Below are 22,306 nucleotides of genomic sequence, written 5' to 3' on the forward strand. Positions count from 1 at the left end.
CTATTGTTTTGATTTTTTCCGCTTGCCCCTCCCCCAGCACTGGCTAGACAGGTTTTGTTTTCGCCGCTGATGGGAGGGGGAGTTGAAGGTCAGGTGTCTCTACCTTTCCCCATGTCTCTATGCAGACTCGTTCTGATAATCCCTCCCCCGGAAAGCCTGGGAGAGATTTTATGTGAATTCCCCACTGTATGGGAGGTGGGCTGAGTAACACACACCTGTTTTATTGTTGCAATCTGTCGGAGAGTGGTGGTGATGACGTCAGCTCTCCAAGATGGTGGCCGCTGGCTTCCTTGGTGGACTTTCCATTGTGGGAGATAGAACTGGACCGCTTCCTTCCCTGTCTCAAATCCTGAACTCAGCCCGAAGCTCAGTGAGGGCACAGCCGGCAGGATTCCACAGGATCCATAGCAGTGTTTCTCTCTGCTTGCTGGTCGATTCTTGGGGGCGCCCCGCCATCTGTAGCCACGGGGTGGGCCGCGCGACAGGCGTCAGATCAGTCAGCCTGGAACTCCAGTCGCACAGTTGGCTCACGTTAGAGATTCAATAACCAGTCCTCGGTGCTGGAAATCCTTCCTCTAGGTTTCGGTGGACCCCTATTTTGCTGTAAATTCCTAACAAGATAGCTTTTTGTTGCTCTAACTCGTTATTCACCTGCACAGTGACGCGGTACACGGGGTGTGATGTACTCTATTCACGGCCATCTTAGAGTCTTGAATTTTTGTATTTTAAAAGATGAGTTCTGTGTTGCTTATTTACTAAATCCCTCCATTTATGTTCAATCTCTGTTACCATGTAATCTGTTAAAGAAAGGGAGATTTTATACTTTTTTACATACTGATTCTTTTTTAGCACTTTTGAGGGATTATTCTGCTTCATTTGGCACTTTAAGGTTCGGATGTGGTAACTGGTATTCTTAAAAAATTAGGAAGAATGGAGAAAAAGAGTGTAATCCAAGAATTTACATGAATCAACAAGGGTAAATTTTGGGTCATGGATAGTAAAATGAAAGTGTTTTGGGCACATGCCTATATTCACAGCTATTCTTGAGGTGAGTCAGGAGAATCACAAGCATAAGGTCAGCCTTGTCTAACAGGCAACCTAGAGAGGCTCCCCCTCCCTTTTCTTTATTTTTATTTGGTACTGGGGATTGAATCCAGGGCCACTTAAAACTGAACCACATCCCCAGCCTTTTTTATATTTTTATTTTTTATTTTGAGACAGTGTCTCACTAAGTTGCCTAAGGCCTCACCAAGTTGCTGAGCCTGGCTTTGAACTTGAGATTCTTCTGCCTCAGCATCCCAAATTGCTGGGATTATAGGCATGTGCCACCATGCCCAGCGAGATCTTGTCTTTAAAAAACAAAAAAGTGGTTTTTTTGGATAATACACTCATAAGTCACAGCAAATATTAAATAAAAAATAACCACACTTTGGGATCAGCCAACTATATATAACCATAAATATATACTAAAAAAAAGAAAGTAAATAACCATACTGAGAATTATGTCCAGCTCTTTCTCTGTCTACCCAGTTAGACATTGTCTAAGTCCATTTGTGATGATATAACAGAATACCACAGACTGGGGAATTTTTAAAGAACAGAAATTTATTTCCTCATAGTTTTGAAGGCTTGGAAGTCCCAGATCAAGGGACCAATGACTGGTATCTGGTGAGGGTCTTCTTGCTTCATGGAAGGAAGGTAAAAGACAAGAGAGGGATGAACTCTGTGTCTGCACATGACAGAAGAGCAGAGAGAACCTATTCCCATGAGGCCTTTTTATAGCTGCATTAATCTATTTATGAGAGCTGAGCCCTCATGACCTAAACACCTCTCATTAGACTGTACCTCCCAATGCTATTGGCATCAGGGATTAAGTTTCCAACACACGTAGTGTTAGAGGGGACAAAAGCATTCAAACTGTAATTGCAAAAGTGGATTTTTGCATCAGATCCCTGTGAAAATTTTGTGGAAAAAACAACATTGACTAGAAATATAGACAGAGCAAAAAAGAAATTGCCTTCCTCTTGTCCTTTTCAAGACAGTGTACAACTTGTTTTTAATCACCAGATTCTCCCACTGATGCACTGTTAGGAGCAGCTGCATCCCACTTTTGTCAGTCTGACTCTGATTGATGAGAAAGATGCCAGTGATGCATCTTTAGGGGAAACAGTGTGAGTGGAATCTGGTCACTGTCAGCGAAGGTGGATGCATTTTTTTGTGAAAATTTCTCTTGACATCACTTAGGCAAAGCAATATTTTTTTCCTTCCTATATTACAGTGTAGGATCCTGGCTTGGTATTTGACTAATGGACTCTTTCAAAGATAATTTAAATGCAGCTTAGAGGGCTAGGGATGTAGCGCAATCAATAGAGTGCTTGCCTGGCCCTGTGTTTGTTTCCCACTATTACAAAATGAATGAATGAAGCTTGCTATGGACAATTGAAACACTCCATAAGCTTAAAGCCTTTGACCAGTACATGTTCTTTCTTGCGCAGAGCACCAGCCTCCTTATATCATCGCAGTGTTGCCTCGATATGTGGAGATCCGAACTTTTGAACCAAGGCTTCTCGTCCAGAGCATTGAATTGCAGAGGCCCCGTTTCATTACCTCAGGAGGGTAAGGAATTTCTTTACTGTTGTTGCCATATTATGCCAAAGCTTTAAAGTCACCTGTGTCATCATAAAGCCTATGCTCTGTTACCATATTCTTAAACTCCTGCTTCCAGATCAAACATTATCTATGTGGCCAGCAATCATTTTGTTTGGAGACTCATTCCTGTCCCTATGGCAACTCAAATCCAACAGCTTCTCCAGGACAAGCAGTTTGAATTGGCTCTGCAGCTCGCAGTAAGTCTTGCTCTTAATATTGGGGTATGAGTCTGCCTTCCTCGTTGTTCTTAAAATTAGGTGAATTTGATGTTCATATTTAGTTTGGACTACTACAATAAGTACAGAGGTGAAAGTCAGAGACCTTCAATCCAGGGTTTGACTTGTGCTTAAAATAACTATGTAATTCTTAAGTGATTTTACTTTTTCAATAATAATAATAGGATCAATGTGAATAATAATAATAGTATCTTATAGAATTAAAGACCGCTGAGGTGCACAAAAAATGCATCCACCTTTGCTGACAGTGGTAGAGTGATTGCCTGGCAAATGCAAGGCCCTGGTTTAGATTCTCAACACTGAGGGGGGAAAAAAAGGAAGAAAGGAAGCATGGAAAGAAAAATTTTTAAAAATACAAACATTGCAGTGTAGTAACAGTCGTTAATTTGATATGACAGTCTCAATGAATACAGCAACTAAAGTTGCTGAGGCTGGCTTCGAACTTGAGATTCTCCCCTCACCTCAAAATTCCTTTCAACAGTGAACTCCTGTGTTTATATAAGTAGGCCTTCTTTAAGTATTCTGAAACTACTTCAAGTTATTGTCAACCAGGCTATATCTTTTATTTACAATTATTACTTGATTAATATCATTACGGTAATATAATCATTATCACTGTAGCAAAATAATAAACATAGGATACTTATGAAGAAAAAAAGTTTATTTAACTCACAGTCTGGGAAATTCAAAGTCTAAATGGCATAGTGAAGGTTCTAGTGAGTGTTTTCCATTGATTGTACCTCCTTCTGGTGTGGATAACGATGAAAGGAGTCCATGCAAGAGCAAGCAATTATACCTCAAGCCAAGAGGGTCCAGGCTTGCTCCTTTTATAACAACCCTGTCTTAAGAGCTACCAAGAGATTGCATGAGAAATATCTCATACCCCTAGTGACCCACAGAACCTCCTAGCAGTCCCCACCTCTTAAAGGGACACACCATTTCCCAGTGCTACTATCCTAGGGACCAGGTTTCCAAAATTCAAACTTCTGATGAGATACATAATTCAAACCAAAGCAGCTACTCTCCTGTATGTTGTGAGAGGTTGTTGACAGCAAGGCAGTGACCGTACCAGTGATACTTCTATTGCCAAAAACCATTTTGGAAATAATTTCAGAGTCTGTATCTTATTCTTTTAAACATCCTCATAATTGTCTTATGTAGATAATGGTGATTGTCATCTATAGCGGGTAGACTTGATTTCAAGAAACAACTAAAAGTCATTCTGAGCCAAATCTAGTTATTAAATTGGACAGTACTAATTTAAAGAAATTTTGATGAAAATATAGTAATAGAATGTAATCTCTAGAATATCTTATAAACTGTTGCTAAATGGAAAGCAGTGGCCACTTTTTAAAAATTAGATTTTTTTAAACTTTATTTTCATGTTTTTAGTTGTAGTTGGACACAATATCTTTATTTTATTTATTAATTTTTTATGTGGTGCTGAGGATCGAACCCAGCGCCTCACATATGTTAGGTGAGCATTCTACCACTGAGCCACAACCCCAGCCCCCCAAAATTACATATGTTTTAATCACTTATGGTGGCTACTTTTTTTTAATATTTATTTTTTAGTTGTAGGTGGACACACAATATTTTTAATTTATTTTTATGTGGTGCTGAGGCACTTTCTAGGCAAGCACTCTACCACTGAGCCACAATCCTAGCCCAATGGTGGCTACTTTTAAAGAGCAACAGTTATTTTGTATGTGTAAATTCTGGATTTAAAATAGAAACTCAGTCTTAAGACTGGTACAGGCATGTACCACCCTGTCTGGTTGCCAGACAGGATGGTACATGCCTGTAATCTTAGCAACTCAGGAAGCTAAGGCAGAAGGATCACAAATTCAGAGCCCACTTCAATGATTTAGAGACACTTTCAGCGACTTAGCAAGACCCTATCTCAAAATTAAAAATTTCAAAATGTCTGGGGATTTAGCATTTAGCTCAGTGCTAAAGCATCTCTTGGATTTTTTTTTTTTAAATGACTGAAGATTCTTTTTTTTTTTTTTTAAGAGAGAGTGAGAGAGGAGAGAGAGAGAGAGAGAATTTTTAATATTTATTTTTTAATTCTCGGCGGACACAACGTCTTTGTTGGTATGTGGTGCTGAGGATCAAACCCGGCCGCACGCATGCCTGGCGAGCGCGCTACCGCTTGAGCCACTCCCCAGCCCGCATCTCTTGGATTTAATCCCTAATACCAAACCTTAAAACTTTGTTGAATCTTTTACTTGTGATTCAACATAAATGAATAACATACTTAGACTATAAACTTTACAAAAGGATATGCAGTACATAACTCTTTTTAGTGTCTTTTTTTTTTTTTTTTTGACAGAAAGAGCTTAGAATTTTTCAGTATTCTGCCTTATGCCTTGTGCAGTAGACAATCTAGAAGTTGGAGCTGGGGGTATAGTTCAGTAGTAGAGCACTTACCCAGCATGGACAGGGCCCTGGGTTAGAGTCCTAGCACTATAAAAAGTAAAATGAAGTTGGACACAAGAAGATGAAAGTAGGTTCCCATGTTTCTCCTCTTTTCTAGCCTCAAATTACTATGTACTGCTTGTATGACAAAAGAAGATTGGTTGGCATCATTTTAGTCTTGAGAGAACCTATCTTTATATAAATAGAGAATATGCATGAAACTCCCAGAGGGCAATTTTATACTAAACTTTGGTATTGACAAAATGAAGTGAAATTTTAGGGGTAGTTCACTGTGGGCTGGGAAAGGCATCTGAAGACAGATGCTTGAGTTGGTCTTTTAAGTATAGGTAAGATTAGGATCAGAAGCAGGAAACAGCATTGAAAATCAGAGAAAGTTTAAAAAAGTGAAAGCAAGTTTCATGCATTTCTAGAACATTCATAGTCTGTATTAAATGGAGCAGATGATTGAAAATAAGCTCAATAAAGGGGCCAGTGCCAGGTTTTGGAAGTCTTTGAAGCACGAAGCAGGAGAACTTGAACCAGGTTCAGCAACATGCTGACAGTGGTTGAACTGAGATGGTGCTGCAGTCTGGCTGGGCACAATTCAGGAGCCACTTGTCAAAAGAAACTAACTTTATTTTTAAAACTACAAACGCCAAACAATACAGCTCCTCAGGGAAAAAACCCTCAGAGCCCAACTGCCACCACCGGCTTCCACAAGCCTCTCACCCCCACACCAGCCTCTCAACCTCCCACAATCCTCCTGCTCTTGAGGCCAATTGGCTGGGTTGCGTGGGCAGAGCCAAAGAAGTCCCCCAATGAGCAGCTCCGTGGAGGAGCCAATCAGCTAGATGTTGCTGGGGCCGCTGTGAGCCAATCATCAGCTGGCAGTCTGAAGGGCAGGGAAACAGCCCAGTGAACATCACCGCAGAGGAGCCAATCAGCTAGATGTTGCTGGGGCCACTGTGAGCCAATCATCAGCTGGCAGTCTGAAGGGCAGGGAAACAGCCCAATGAACATCACTGCAGAGGAGCCAATCAGCTAGATGTTGCTGGGGCCGCTGTGAGCCAATCATCAGCCGGCAGCTGGAAGTTTGCTGGCAGCTGGAAGTTTGCTGGGGCCCCTTTGGCTGTGGCTCTCAACAGGTGGCAATAGGGAGGGAATGAAAAGGGGAGGGGAAAAGAAGAGGCAGAGAAGGGAAGGAGGAAATTGAGAGACATTTTTAAGAAAAAAAATTAATTTAGTAAGATTGGTTTAAAAATAAGATCGACAGACCTTTAGCCATGCTAACGAAGAGAAGAAGAGAGAGAACTCAAATTACTAACATACGGGATGAAAAAGACAATATCACAACAGATGCTACAGAAATACAGAAGACAATTAGAAATTATTTTGAAAACCTATATTCCAATAAAATAGAAGATAGTGAAGACATCCACAAATTTCTTAAGTCATATGATTTGCCCAGACTGAGTCAGGAGGATACACACAATTTGAACAGACCAATATCAATGGATGAAATTGAAGAAGCCATCAAAAGACTACCAACCAAGAAAAGCCCAGGACCGGATGGGTATACAGCGGAGTTTTACAAAACCTTTAAAGAAGAATTAATACCAATACTTTTCAAATTATTTCAGGAAATAGAAAAAGAGGGAGCTCTTCCAAATTCATTCTATGAGGCCAACATCACCCTGATTCCGAAACCAGACAAAGACACCTCAAAGAAAGAAAACTACAGACCAATATCTCTAATGAACCTGGATGCAAAAATCCTCAATAAAATTCTGGCGAATCAAATACAAAAACACATCAAAAAACTTGTGCACCATGATCAAGTAGGATTCATCCCTGGGATGCAAGGATGGTTCAATATACGGAAATCAATAAATGTTATTCACCACATCAATAGACTTAAAGATAAGAACCATATGATCATCTCGATAGACGCCGAAAAAGCATTCGACAAAGTACAGCATCCCTTTATTTTCAAAACATTAGAAAAACTAGGGATAACAGGAACTTAACCTTGACATTGTAAAAGCTATCTATGCTAAGCCTTAGGCTAGCATCATTCTGAATGGACAAAAGTTGAAGGCATTCCCTCTAAAATCTGGAACAAGACAGGGATGCCCTCTCTCACCACTTCTATTTAATTTAGTCCTTGAAATACTAGCCAGAGCAATTAGACAGACAAAAGAAATTAAAGGCATAAAAATAGGAAAAGAAGAATTTAAATTATCACTATTTGCGGATGACATGATTCTATACCTAGAAGACCCAAAAGGGTCTACAAAGAAACTACTAGAACTAATAAATGAATTCAGCAAAGTGGCAGGATATAAAATCAACACGCATAAATCAAAGGCATTTCTGTATATCAGCGACAAAACTTCTGAAACGGAAATGAGGAAAATCACTCCATTCACAATATCCTCCAAAAAAATAAAATACTTGGGAATCAGCCTAACAAAAGAGGTGAAAGATTTATACAATGAAAACTACAGAACCCTAAAGAGAGAAGTAGAAGAATATCTTAGAAGATGGAAAAATATACCCTGTTCATGAATAGGCAGAACTAACATTATCAAAATGGCAATATTACCAAAAGTTCTCTATAGGTTTAATGCAATGCCAATCAAAATCCCAATGGCATTTCTTGTAGAAATAGATAAAGCAATCATGAAATTCATATGGAAAAATAAAAGACCCAGAATAGCAAAAGCAATTCTAAGCAGGAAGTGTGAATCAGGCGGTATAGCGATACCAGATTTTAAATTATATTACAGAGCAATAGTGACAAAAACAGCATGGTACTGGTACCCAAACAGGCAGGTAGACCAATGGTATAGAATAGAGGACACAGAGACTAATCCACAAAGTTACAACTATCTTATATTTGATAAAGGGGCTAAAAGCATGCAATGGAGGAAGGATAGCATCTTCAATAAATGGTGCTGGGAAAACTGGAAATCCATATGCAACAAAATGAAACTGAATCCCTTTCTCTCGCCATGCACAAAAGTTAACTCAAAATGGATCAAGGAGCTTGATATCAAATCAGAGACTCTGTGTCTGATAGAAGAAAAAGTTGGCTCCGATCTACATATTGTAGGGTCGGGCTCCAAATTTCTTAATAGGACACCCATAGCCCAAGAGTTAATAACAAGAATCAACAAATGGGACTTACTTAAACTAAAAAGTTTTTTCTCAGCAAGAGAAACAATAAGAGAGGTAAATGTGGAGCCTACATCCTGGGAACAAATTTTTACTCCTCACACTTCAGATAGAACCCTAATATCCAGAGTATACAAAGAACTCAAAAAATTAGACAATAAGATAACAAATAACCCAATCAACAAATGGGCCAAGGACCTGAACAGAAACTTCTCAAAGGAGGACATACAATCAATCAACAAGTACATGAAAAAATGCTCACCATCTCTAGCAGTCAGAGAGATGCAAATCAAAACCCTAAGATACCATCTCACTCCAGTAAGATTGGCAGCCACTATGAAGTCAAACAACAACAAGTGCTGGCGAGGATGTGGAGAAAAGGGTACACTTGTACATTGCTGGTGGGACTGCAAATTGGTGCGGTCAATTTGGAAAGCAGATGGAGATTCCTGGGAAAGCTGGGAATGGAACCACCATTTGACCCTGCTATTGCCCTTCTCGGACTATTCCCTGAAGACCTTAAAAGAGCATGCTACAGAGATACTGCCACATCGATGTTCATAGCAGCACAATTCACAATAGCTAGACTGTGGAACCAACCCAGATGCCCTTCAATAGATGAATGGATAAAAAAAATGTGGCATTTACACACCATGGAATATTACGCAGCACTAAAAAATGACAAAATCATGGAATTTGCAGGGAAATGGATGGCACTAGAGCAGATGATGCTTAGTGAAGCTAGCCAATCCCTAAAAAACAAATACCAAATGTCTTCTTTGATATAATGAGAGCAACTATGAACAGAGCATGGAGGAAGAGCAGGAAGAAAAGATTAACATTAAACAGAGATATGTGATGGGAGGGAAAGGGAGAGAAAAGGGAAATTGCATGGAAATGAAGGGAGACCCTCATTGCTATACAAAATTACATATAAGAGGTTGTGAGGGGAATGGAAAAATAAACAAGGAGAGAAATGAATTACAGTAGATGGGGTAGAGAGAGAAGATGTGAGGGCAAGGGAGGGGGGATAGTAGGGGATAGGAAAGGTAGCAGAGTACAACAGTTACTAATAGGGCATTATGTAAAATTGTAGATGTGTAACCAACGTGATTCTGCAATCTGCATTTGGGGTAAAATTGGGAGTTCATAACCCACTTCAATCTAATGTATGAAATATGGCATGTCAAGAGCTTTGTAATGTTGTGAACAACCAATAAAAATAAATAAATAAATAAAACAAAAACAAAAAAAAGATTGGTTTAAAAAGATATAAGGAGGGAAAGGTTATCAGGAGAAAACAAAGTTGATAATAGCCCTATTAAGATTTTGCTGTGATTAGGACCTTTGCCAAATGCATTGGCCATGCCAGATGTCTCTCATTTCTTGAGCACCCTGTGCTCTTACTGTCACTTTAAGCCCTTGCACAGTGCTCTCTGTTATTTTAGGGCCTCATGCATGCTACTTTGCCAGGAGCACACATTTGTCTTTCATTTCCTTGTATCACCTTCCCAGCTGCACTTGGCTAACTAACTACAACTCATCCTTCATATCTCAGTTACAAATCAGACTTCATTAGGTACCTCTCCCACATGTTTCTGTCATCATTCTTACCCTATTTTTTTGTTTTTAAATTAAACACTAGAATTTATTCAGATTTGACTAGTTTTTTTTTAATTTAATGTTCTCTTTTCTGTTCCAGAATCAAATCTGTAAATCACTTTGCATTTAATTTTCCCTAGTGTCCTCTGGCCTTTGACAGTTTCTTCAACTTTCCTTGTCTCTCATGACCTTGACAGTTTTCAGAAATAATGATTTGGCATTTTGTAGAAACCCTGATGTGTTTTATTTGCATAGGTACTTATAGTTTGACTATCAGGGCAGTCAGGAAGGGCAGATGCCAGGTTTTTTTCTTGTACACTTTGGCATTTGTGGTTTCTATGATATTGTCTCACTTAGATTGTACTGAAAAATATTTGTTAAGGGGCTGGGGTTGTGGCTCAGTGGTAGAGCACTCACCTAGCATGTATAAGGCCCTGGATTCAATCCTCAGCACCACGTAAAAATAAATAAATAAAAGGTATTGTGTCCAACTACAACTAAAAAATAAATATTTAAAAAAAATACTTGTTGAATAAGTTAGCTCTCACCTTTTCTATGCTTTTATTAGGAAATGAAAGATGATTCTGACAGTGAAAAGCAGCAACAAATCCATCACATCAAGAACTTGTATGCCTTCAACCTCTTCTGCCAGAAACGCTTTGATGAGTCCATGCAGGTCTTTGCTAAACTTGGCACAGGTAACAAGTGGGTGTGGCATTGAGATAGGAACTACAGAGAGAATGGAAACTGGAAAGAATAGGGGTACCAGACTTTTGATCTGCATGTATAACAAGATCCTGTGGGTGGCGTGTCGGTTACATTTTCACAGTCCTAATCTTATGAAAATGGTCTCATCCATAAATACAGACTTCTAATGTTCCAGAATGATTTGCCCTCACCTTTATAGAAAGGTAAGAGAGTCATTCAATTCATCAAATGTGTATGTGATCATCTGGTGTTTATTGAATGTTCTTCTAGACAAAAGTCCCTGGGTTAAATAGTAGTTCATTTTTAAGAGCCAACATAGGAAGGTGCTGTGAAGTCCTCCCTTTTCTTAGTGTCCTAAGATCTCTCCAAGAGCTTAGGCAGAACTACTGGACCTTTCTGTGCTTTAATTTCTCCTCTACAAAAGGTGTATAATGGCCTGGCCATGGTGGCACACACCTATAATCCCAGCAACTGGCAGTGGTGATGCTAAGGCAGGAGTACAAGTTCAAGGCCAGCCTCAGCAACTTGGTGAGACCCTGCCTTAAAATTAAAAAACAAAACAAAACAAAAAAGCCCTGGAGAAGTAGCTCAGTAGTAAAGCACCCCTAGGATTCAATTACCAGTATCCCTCCCCACCTCAAAAAAAAAAACAACCCAAATCTTTTCATTTCTGTATGTTCCATTTTTGCTTAATTTGGATCAATTCATATATAATCCATATATACTTAGTTTTCTTCTCTATCGTATTATTATCTTCTCCTTCCTCATCTTTGCTTTGACTTTTCTTCACTATCTTCCAAGACTGGTTAATAATGCCCTGTGATAACTCCTTGTATGAGTTCAGGTTCTTGGTTGTAATTAATAATGACTCAAGTCTGAATAATGTTAGCATAATCTGACAAAGTAAGAGGGTTTATTGGAATATTAGGGGGGGTGACAATTAGAGGGAACCATAAAGGTGATAGGACACAAGGCTTAAGAATAGGTAGGTCCCAGTGCCTTGGGGGACTGAGACAGGAGGATCGAAAGTTCAAAGCCAGCCTCAGCAATGGTGAGGCACTAAGCAACTCAATGAGACCCTGTCTCTAAAGGAAATACAAAATAGGGCTGGGGTTGTGGCTCAGTGGCCAAGTGCCCTTGAGTTCAATCCTTTGTACCCTACTCAAAAAAAAAAAAAAAATAGGCAGGGCTAGGTGCATAGGTGCAGTGGTAAACTCCTATAATCCCAGTGACTTGGTAGGCTAAGATAAGAGAATCACAGGTTCAAGCCAGCTGCAGCAACTTAACAAGTTTTTATTTCTCAAAATAAAAAAGGACTGGGAATGGGTCTCAATGGTTAAACACTCCAGGGTTAAATCCCTGGTACCAAAAAAAAAAAAAAAAAAGGATGGCATTGAAATAGGAAGCAGAAACAGAACAGTAATCACTTTGTAGCCAGAACAGGTTAGGCAGTCTTGCTCTGGCATAGCCACTTCCTATACTATTATTATTACTACATCCTCCTTTGTGTTATCCTCAATGAAAATTGCCCCCTACCAGTGCATCAGCTATCTAATGTTGTACAAGTCACCTTAAAACTTAATAGCTCAAAACAACAAACATCTGTTCTCTCTCTTTCTCCCCCAACAGCCCCTCTCTCGCTCTCTATCTCTCCTCCTCTATCTCCACCCCACTTCCCCGCCCCTCTCTCTCTCTATCTCTTGGTCAGGAATTTGGGAAGGGTTCAGCCAAATAGTTCTTGCTGCAGGTCTCTTGTGGTTACAGTTGGATGTTGGCTGGGCTTCTATCATCTGACTGGTCTAAGCTGGCTCACTCTCATGGCTAACAAGTTGGTACTGGCTGGGGCTTGGGCCTCAGTTCTTGTTCACATGGTTCTTTCCACAGAGCTGCCTGAATATCTTCATGCATAGCAGCTGGCTTTTCCCACAGGGAGTGGTTTCAGAGACCCAGGCAAAAGCTTCAGTGCCATTTATGACTGTTGCTTCTGCTATCTTTTGATTTACACGGGTCCATCCAGTTTCAAGGTGACACAGACACCACCTTTGATGGAGGAGTATCTTGTTGCACAAGAGGAGCATGTGGGATGGGATATGTGTTGGTGTGTGCCATATTGCTTGTCATTTTGCTTTTCTTTCTCAAAATTGGGGATCTCATTGGCTAGGAATAGGTCCTGGTCCCACTTCCAGGATGTACTAGGGCTGTCGATGGTGTTTTGGCCCTTCTCTTTTGAAGGCTAAGACTCCTCTCCAACTGAGATGAAACACAGTGTGGAAGAGGGAGCGCTCCAAAAGGATATAAAGTGCTGTTAAGAAAGGTGTTGGGCAAACTGAAATTGATGTCTGTCATCCTTCCTTCAAATGAGCCAATGGGGAGTGATTGTTTATTGGGTACAGAGTTTAAGTTTGTGATGATGGAAAAGTTCTGGAAGTGGATAGCAGTGAAGGTTGCCCAAAATATGAATATATTTAGTATCATTGAACTGTATAATTATAAATGATTAAAATAATAAAAATTATATATATTTCAATACACACATACACAGATTGTTGGATGAATCCAAAAAAAAGCAAAGAACCAGTATGCACTACTGGACATTAATTTCCTGGGCACATCCCGTAATCCAGAGCTCAACCAGTTGCTGCTGCTTCCACTGCTGAAGCCACACAACGGCTTCTGTTACCACACAGCAAACTAAAGACAGCTGCATCTGGGCAGGTGCCTCTAGATGATGACACAGTTCATGACAGTGAACTGTGCTGAGTCTGGCTGCCAAACACTAATGAACCAGCAGCTTGATCCAAAGAAGGACTTCATCTCACTTCCAGTTGCAACACTCACACATAATGCATCTCATTGGTAGAACCAGATTTTCATTCATTACACCGACTGCAAGGGAGCTTTAGGAAAGTCATTTTCAGCTTTATAGCATTCATTGGCAGGAAGGAACATAGAAAAGGAAAAATAGATGCTAAGTGCCAATTATCCATAAACAACATAGTGTTCCACAGTATTAATTACTTTATGTTTGCATTATTATGCAGTGTCATTACTATATGCAAGTACTATAAATTATTATGCAGTGTTATTACTATATACAAGTACTGTAAATCACCCAGTAGTAGATGAGGGGATATGTGGCTGCTTGCAGCATTTTGCTGTTATAGATACCCATAAAGCATTTGTGAGATTACAATAAATTGTAAGGAGCAAAAAAGAGAAAGTCACCTCTTTAATAATTAGATTCTTGGGCTGGGAATGTGGCTCAAGCAGTAGCTCGCTCACCTGGCATGCGTGTAGCCCGGGTTCGATCCTCAGCACCACATACAAACAAAGATGTTGTGTCCGCCGAAAACTAAAAAATAAATATTAAAAAATCCTTTCTCTCTCTCTCTCTCTCTCTCTCTCTAAAAATAAAGTAAAATAATTAGATTCTTAATGTAGCAGAACGTTTCCCCACTTATTTTTCCCTTCTCAGTTCTTTGGCCCATTTATCAAATGAAACCTTGCATTTTTATTACCAAATTATGCAAATTTGTTTATATAATAAACATACTAACCTCTTGCCATATATAACACAAATATATTTCCTGACCTTTTATCTGGGTATTTCTTTTTTTATACATAAATATACTTTTTAGTTGTAGGTAGACACAGTATCTTTATTTTCTTTTTATGTGGTGCTGAGGATTGAATCCAGTGTGTCACACATGCTAGGCAAGCACTTTACCACTGAGTTACCACCCTATCTGGGTATTTTTTTTTTAACTAATATTCATTTTTTTGACATATAAAATTTTTATTATTAAGTCTTGATCTTTTTAAAATATCACTGGTTTTTCCTTGGAAGCTTTTTATCCTCTACTTTTAAGGAATTGATAAATATTTATTTCTAATTCTGTATACATATCTGATATTTAAAAGATAGAGTCATGCCATTTTTGTAGCATTTAGTGAAATACACATAAAGTCCACAGATCATAAATTCATTGAGTTTTTCTGAACTTAGAGTCATTCTCCATTTAAAAATCAGTATGGAAGCCGGGTGCGGTGGCGCACACCTGTAATCCCAGTGGCTCAGTAGGCTGAGACAAGAGGATCACCAGTTCAAAGCCAGCCTCAGCAATGGCTAGGTGCTAAGCAACTCAGGGAGAACCTGTCTCTAAATTAAAAATACAAAATAGGGTTGGAGATATGGCTCAGTGGTTGAGTGTTCCTGAGTTCAATCCCCAGTACCACCCCCCCAAAAAAAAAATCAGTCTGCAATTTATTTTGTTATAGTAATGGTTTTGTTTTATCCTTAAATTGTTGGTCTCCTTCCCAAAAGAATCACATTTACCTTCCTTGTAGATCCCACCCACGTCATGGGCCTGTACCCGGATCTGCTGCCCACAGACTACAGGAAGCAATTGCAGTATCCTAACCCATTGCCTGTGTTGTCTGGCGCTGAATTAGAGAAAGCTCACTTAGCCCTGATCGACTACCTGACACAGGTAAGTATAACACAGAGGTATATGGAAGCATTCACCTGGAATTTTTAATTCCTATTTCTCAATGATGGGGATTTGAGAGTCTTTGATAATGCTACAGGTGTTCTGTAAATGGGTGCTTTTGAGGTCTATGTGAGGCACTGTTTCTTCTGCTATTTCTCCCAACTTAATAGTACCATTGGGCTCTTTTTTGCCAAGTCATGATACCAGGGAATACACACAATTTCTAGTGAATTCAAACTAAACCATTATAGGGACTAAAAAGGATAAATTTTAATTGTTGGAAGAAAATTAAGTTTTTAAAATGAACTTTGATACCATACATAATTATGGGTAAAATGCTTTCTCTGTGCAGAAAACTTAAGAACACACACAGAAAAGTACAAAACAGAAATACAAATCACCTATATCTCCACTCCCTGAGATAAGTAACTAACATTTTAATGTTGCCCTTTGGGTTTTATACATATATATGAATTAGCTTTTGCTTATTTATTACAAATGGATATCAAACTATATATTCTGTTTTGTAGCTTACTTTTTTAAATTTAGCCATATATTGGGGTAGTCCTTTCTTATTAATAAATAGTCTTCTGTAACATGTGTTTTGGGAGATGTTTAGATTAATTTTTATTTCAGTTTACTATTACAGACAGGTAAGTGAAATTTTGAAGTCGATACTAAAATGAACATCTCCCTTAAAGCCTCCTAACCCACAATTTGTCACAAAAAGTTATTATTTATTTCCTGTGCATCCATTCAGTGTTGAAGACCTTATATTTTTTCCTGTTAAATGTCCTGCACACCTTTGTAAGGGGTCTTCCAGTGTACATGGAGAAGAGTTAGAAAAATTGCAGTGTTGCCTTCTATTCTCTGCTTCTTGATCAATGAGTATCTTCAGGTCTAATTAGGCATGCTTAAGCCTTTGCACTTCCTTGACACTGGGCTCTCAGGGAACCCAGCTATGACTGCAAGCCTATAGGGAGCACACCAACTTGCCTCAGTGTGCATATTATACCACTCTGTGCCAAGTGGAAAAGAGTTCCTGGGACATAGTGTTTCCCAAAGTCTAAGGTGCTACAGAAGGCCCTCTACTGCCAATGATTTAGCTTTAGAAATCTGAGCACACATTCTTTCCTGGCCTTTTTCACTGACATTGGAAATACATGAAGTAAACTGACACCAGTAATATGCCAGAGAGATACCAAAGCATACAAGACCATCAGCTTAGCCAGATACAAAAGAATGCAAGCTGGATGATTCCACTTATAGAAGTTTTATACTAGGCAAACACTAATAGATAATTGTTGCTATTGTTATTATAACTGTGGGGATTTGGCAATCATCATATGACCCTTGATAATTGAGATCAGAGTCATAATGTAAGATCAGGGTTAATAGACATGAGCTGATTTGGAGATATTCAGAGTTATTTAATAACTTAGGTTTTGAAGCAAAGTATAAAGCTGGCCTTGACCCCACATTTTTGACCTTTGTAGAAACGAAGTCAGTTGGTAAAGAAGCTGAATGACTCTGATCATCAGTCTAGCACCTCCCCACTCATGGAAGGCACTCCCACCATCAAATCCAAGAAGAAGCTGCTGCAAATCATTGACACCACCCTGCTCAAGTGCTACCTCCACGTGAGTTGCCCAAACACTTGGGTACCCTTGCTCTGAAATTTGGGTTGTGGAAAGGAGCTCTATACCTTAGGTGACTTACCACTAATAAGAACAAAGTCTTTGATGATGCTTATGAGTGTCCTGGAATTAAGAGGATAAGGCAAGATTTTGTTTCAGAATCTTAAAATGGCCTTTTTTTTTCCCCCCTAGTAAGATTGAGATTATGACTACAGTAATTCCTCAATAGTGACCTCTTTTGGGCTGGGGTTGCAGCTTAGTGGTAAAGTGCTTGCCTAGCACACCTAAGGCACTGGGTTCAGTCCTCAGAACCACATAAAGATAAATAGATAAAACAAAGGTATATTTTTAAAAAGTGTCCTTTTTTCCCAAACCCAGAATATTGTGGTGTTGTGCAGAAGGACATAAATGTTCTAAAAGCTACTATCTGTCATCCTATAAAAGGATTGTTTGCTTTCTTGTGCTCGTGTTACATCCCTGGCCTTTCAGCCTGAAATAGACCTCGGCTAGGGAAGGGCCTTCCTGAAGGCTCTCCAGGAAGCAGTTTCCACTGAAGTCCTGCTCCCCCTACAGACAAACGTGGCCCTGGTGGCCCCCTTGCTACGCCTGGAGAACAATCACTGCCACATTGAGGAGAGTGAGCATGTGCTGAAGAAGGCTCACAAGTACAGTGAACTGATAATCCTGTATGAGAAGAAGGGGCTCCATGAGAAAGGTGATGGGAGGACTGGCTTCTTCCCTGCTGGAGGGTGTCTTGTATGCTGGTGGGAAACCTGAGGTATGATGAATCTCCCCTGGGGAAGAAGCTTATGATCTTGTTTTTGGGCTTTGTGACTAGCTCTGCAGGTGCTGGTGGACCAGTCCAAGAAAGCAAACTCCCCTCTAAAAGGCCATGAGAGGACAGTGCAGTATCTGCAGCACCTGGGTGAGTAGACCTTTTGAAGATAGTGGGAAATGGCTCTTGTTTACGGGGCCTGGTCTCCCTCCATTTCTGAATCTGGCTGGTTGGTCTCTTCCCTCCCTTATGTTCACTCAGCTTCATTCCTCCACTTGGCATAAATCCCTCTGTGGTCCAATTGTGACAGCCCCCTTGGCGTTTGGCTAGCATAGGATGTCCAAACAGCCTTGAGTGGTATTTGAAAAGAATTATCTTTGTAAGATAAATTTTGGGCTACCTGCACACCTGCCTCCCATTCCCATTGGATGAATCAGTCTTACTGTTGTCAACTACTAATAAATCTTACTTTGCCCTCCAGGCACAGAAAACCTGCATTTGATTTTTTCCTACTCAGTGTGGGTGCTGAGAGACTTCCCGGAAGATGGCCTGAAGGTAGGTCACAGAGCCCCTGGAATTTATCTGATGCCATGTTTGATCCTGATTATTCCTGGGACAGCAGTGGATGCAATGGGGAGGATGGGTTCATGCCATTTCTTTGGGGCTTGACAGTGCAGGTTGGGATGCAGGAGACCACAGTGCACAGTAATAGAAGGAGCTTTGTCTCCAAATCAGGAAACCTACAACCTAGTCTTGCCACACAATAACCAGCTACAGGTGTCTTCTTGTACACCCTTCCCCTCCAAAAGTCTTTTTCATTTCTATACTTGTACACAGTTTGGTGGAACTGCAGTGAAATGATTCTGCTGCTACAACTCAGGTTTATTCTGACAGATTTTTACTGAAGATCTCCCAGAGGTGGAGTCTCTGCCACGAGATCGAGTGCTTGGCTTCTTAATAGAGAATTTTAAGGGTCTGGCTATTCCATATCTGGTAAGATACTTTTCAGTCTACACTAAAGAGTTTTTAAGCCTAGGATCCAAGATTACATGCGTCATTTACCAGGCAGTTCAGATTTGGGTTTTTTGTCACTTGGGGCTTGGTGGAAATGTAAGGAAATGGGTTATGTTAATTTCCTTTGAAGAGACATCTCATGAGACCAAGCTGAAAATGCTACTTAGGGTGGTACCTTCTAAATCAAAGTAAAGTACAGAGTGGTGAAAGATTGATGTTTTAGAAAAACAGCTAAAATCACATTTATACAACCAAACACAGCTGTGGCCATAAGACAGTCAAGTACTGAAATGCAAATATTTAGCTTTAATTATGTAGGCTGATACAAGATTTTGAAGGATTGTGGGGCAAAACTAATTAAAGTAGTTTAAATTGGAAATTGAAAAACAACAATTCCTGGGTTTATTTTGCTGGATTGCATTGTGAGGGTTCCTGGTGGTTTTAGAAGAGCTATCACTTGGTAATCTTGGCAGTTTAATTAAGGGATAATATGCACCTGTTGACCTTCAAAAGTGAGAGGGAGCCTGGGAGAACAATTGCAGTATAGAGAGTACCAACCAAACAGACCTATCTCTCGTCTCAGGAACACATCATCCATGTTTGGGAGGAGACAGGCTCTCGATTCCACAACTGCCTAATCCAGCTGTACTGTGAGAAGGTGCAAGGTCTGATGAAGGAGTACCTCCTGTCCTTCCCTGAAGGTATCAGTAACTTTTGAAAGCTGGTTGGTCCCAGGCCTTTAAGCAAAAACAGACCTGGGCACCATGTGTGGTGAGGGGAAGCAGATTTCACTTCACTGTTCTCTGCCCAATCTGCAGGAAGTCCCTTAGAGGAGCCATGGGTGCTAAGTGACCCAGACCCAGCACGTGAGACCTCAAACCCTTGTCTGGGTCTGGGCATCTCTGGGAGTCATACGTGGGGGAGGGCAGAAGGAACAGATCTGTCTGCAAGATGACAGCTATGCTGAGAAGAAACAGGTTGGCCTACCCATGTTTCTCTCCTCAGCCTGCTTTTTTTTTTTTTTTTTTTTTTTTTTTTTAATAACCTAAAACCAATGTTTTGGGATACCAGAGACCATAAAGTAAAAGAACTCCACACGGAAATTACCAGAGTCCTTTCTGATCATGTGGTGGCGTCATTGAGCCCCATCCCCCTCATTTTTCTTGATGATCCTACATTGGTACCTGACAGCAATACCCTTTCACATTGAACCTGGTTTCCTTTAAAGGCAAAACCCCAGTCCCTGCTGGAGAGGAACTGGGTGAGCTGGGAGAATACCGGCAAAAGCTGCTCATGTTCTTAGAGATTTCCAGCTACTATGATCCAGGCCGGCTCATCTGTGATTTTCCTTTTGATGGTGAGTGTCTGCTGAAGGTAATAAAAAAGCCATCCTTTTCCGTTTTATTGTTCTCCTGTCCTTTCTTGGGGAAAATAGGGTGTTTGGGGCCAGTGCTCCTGCTTTGTCCTCTCAGAAGACTGACTTTTGTACTGTGACTGAGAGAAGTCTCTTTTCTGGGTGTGAACCACATTTTAATTAATACCCAAGTTATAACCTGTTTAGTGTTCCAGAATATGTTCTTGGCCAAATTCCTTGTTTAGCAGCTTTTGTAATCTGGCATAATTCAAAAAGATTTTTGTCTGATGTATAAACTCTGTGAGCACTGAGAACAAATGTTTGCTTTTCTTCCCTGAGTGCCTAGCTTGTTGAAGGTATTATTATATACTTGGCTATTAAGTGGGTCTTCTTAACATTTATAAGTGATCATAAGGAAGGTCGGATGGGCTGGGGATGTGGCTCAATGTTATAGTGCTTGCCTAGATGTACAATTTTCTGGGTTTAATCCCTAGTACTTAAAAAGTGTATGTGTGGGTTGGGGGCATACAGTACCTCCTAAAATAGCTCCTTCACCCTTTAAAAAATTTAGTAATTTTCTCTTTAGGTGGGGAGAACCCCCAAGTAACAAAAATAATATTTTCTTCTAATTTATTATTTTGGTAATGAGGATTGAACCCAGGGTTCTGCACTTGCTAATCATGTGCTATACCATTAAGCTAGATGTTTTTTCTACTTTACATTGCCCCGGTATTCGTTCCCCTGATAACTTAGTCCCCAACCTTGGGCTTATATAATGATGGTGATGGTGACTTCTTTTTTGCAGAGGTGGTGCTTTTCTACACATATTGATAAACCAATGTGTATTCTAGACATAGGATTGGACCCACCAGATGTTCATTCTCAATAGGCTGATCTTTTGCAGAGGGGGATTGAACTCAAGGCTTTGGGCATGCTAGGCAAGTGCTGTACCACTGAGCTACCAGCCCAGTGGCAGTTACTTACTTTTATTCCTTTTTCCTCTTAGGCCTCTTAGAAGAACGAGCCCTCTTGTTGGGGCGCATGGGAAAACATGAGCAAGCACTCTTCATTTATGTCCACGTCTTGAAGGATACAAGGATGGCTGAGGAGTAAGTCAGCCCAGTTATCCCACCTCTCAAGGAATTAATAAGCAGGCCCCAGATAGATGAGTGGTACAAGAGACTAACAAAACCATCTCCCTACATTGCACTTCAGGAGCACAAGTCACCTGCCATAGTCACCCTTGGTTTTGGCTACTGTTAGGCTGCAGAGCAGGCCACGTGGATAGCCTTTCATCTAGATGTATTTCCCTCTCACCTTCCCTTACCACTTTTTACCTTCCAGGTACTGCCACACACACTACGACCAAAACAAAGATGGCAACAAAGATGTAAGTAATAGCCCTGATACAGGAGAGCATGTATGCATCTCCTCCCCTTTAGTAGAACTCCCCTCATCTGGTGTGACCACAGATGGCACTAGTATGAATTTCTAAATGAGATAAGACATGAGTCTGCATGGAATGATATTTGCATATGTATTGAAGGAGATGCAAGGTGATTGTATGTCCTGGTTTGCTTGGGATAGTTCTGGCTTACGTCTGCTGTCATCCATGTGATTATTAGTAGCATCCCTGTCCCTTTACTCTCAAGAGTCCTGATTAGTTAATTAATTATGTGGTCAGCCTATTGAGAATGAACATCTGGTGGGTCCAATCCTATGTCTAGAATACACATTGGTTTATCAATATGTGTAGATATGTGTAATTGTCATCACTAGAGATTGGAGTGCTGCTAGAATCTAGGAGTTAGAAGCCAGATATCCTGCTAAGCAAAACACAGGATAGTCCCAACCACAAGAAATTATCTGGCCCCAAATGTTGAGAGTGCTGAGGTATATAAATCCTGTGGCTCCTCTTCAGGCAAAAAACAGTCTTTAATTAACTTCCTCATTGTTGGTTTGACTTTTCTGACATTTAAAAGGTGAAAATGACATCTGTAATCCTAGCAATTCAGGAGGCTGAGACAGGAGGATTGCTTCAGCAACTTAGCAAGGCACTAAGCAACTTAGTGAAGCCCTGTCTCAAATTAAAAAGGGCTGGGGATATGGCTCAGTGGTTAAGTGCCTCTGTGTTCCATCCCCAGTACCAAAAAAAAGAATAGGAAAGGAAAGGTGAAAATGGTATATTTTAAATGTTCCTCATCAGCTGTTACTATAGACCAACCCTTCTAATCTTTAGGCCT

At 40.2% G+C, this 22,306-nt stretch overlaps 1 protein-coding gene across 5 annotated transcripts in view; it reads left to right on the forward strand.

The window, feature by feature from the left end:
- Vps39 (VPS39 subunit of HOPS complex) overlaps positions 1-22,306 on the forward strand; it is a 55,950-nt gene that overhangs the window by 29,899 nt on the left and 3,745 nt on the right. For all 5 annotated transcript variants that reach the window (XM_021726064.3, XM_078048936.1, XM_078048937.1 and 2 more), the window contains 13 exons: positions 2,496-2,616; positions 2,726-2,846; positions 10,654-10,783; positions 15,141-15,283; positions 16,780-16,923; positions 17,494-17,635; positions 17,759-17,845; positions 18,177-18,250; positions 18,590-18,688; positions 19,293-19,410; positions 19,938-20,066; positions 21,070-21,172; positions 21,408-21,453. In XM_021726064.3, coding sequence (XP_021581739.2) covers positions 2,496-2,616; positions 2,726-2,846; positions 10,654-10,783; positions 15,141-15,283; positions 16,780-16,923; positions 17,494-17,635; positions 17,759-17,845; positions 18,177-18,250; positions 18,590-18,688; positions 19,293-19,410; positions 19,938-20,066; positions 21,070-21,172; positions 21,408-21,453 — 1,457 coding nt within the window. The remainder of the gene's footprint in view (positions 1-2,495; positions 2,617-2,725; positions 2,847-10,653; positions 10,784-15,140; positions 15,284-16,779; positions 16,924-17,493; positions 17,636-17,758; positions 17,846-18,176; positions 18,251-18,589; positions 18,689-19,292; positions 19,411-19,937; positions 20,067-21,069; positions 21,173-21,407; positions 21,454-22,306) is intronic.

This window comes from Ictidomys tridecemlineatus, chromosome 5 (genome assembly GCF_052094955.1).
Source record: "Ictidomys tridecemlineatus isolate mIctTri1 chromosome 5, mIctTri1.hap1, whole genome shotgun sequence".
NCBI lineage: Eukaryota > Metazoa > Chordata > Mammalia > Rodentia > Sciuridae > Ictidomys > Ictidomys tridecemlineatus.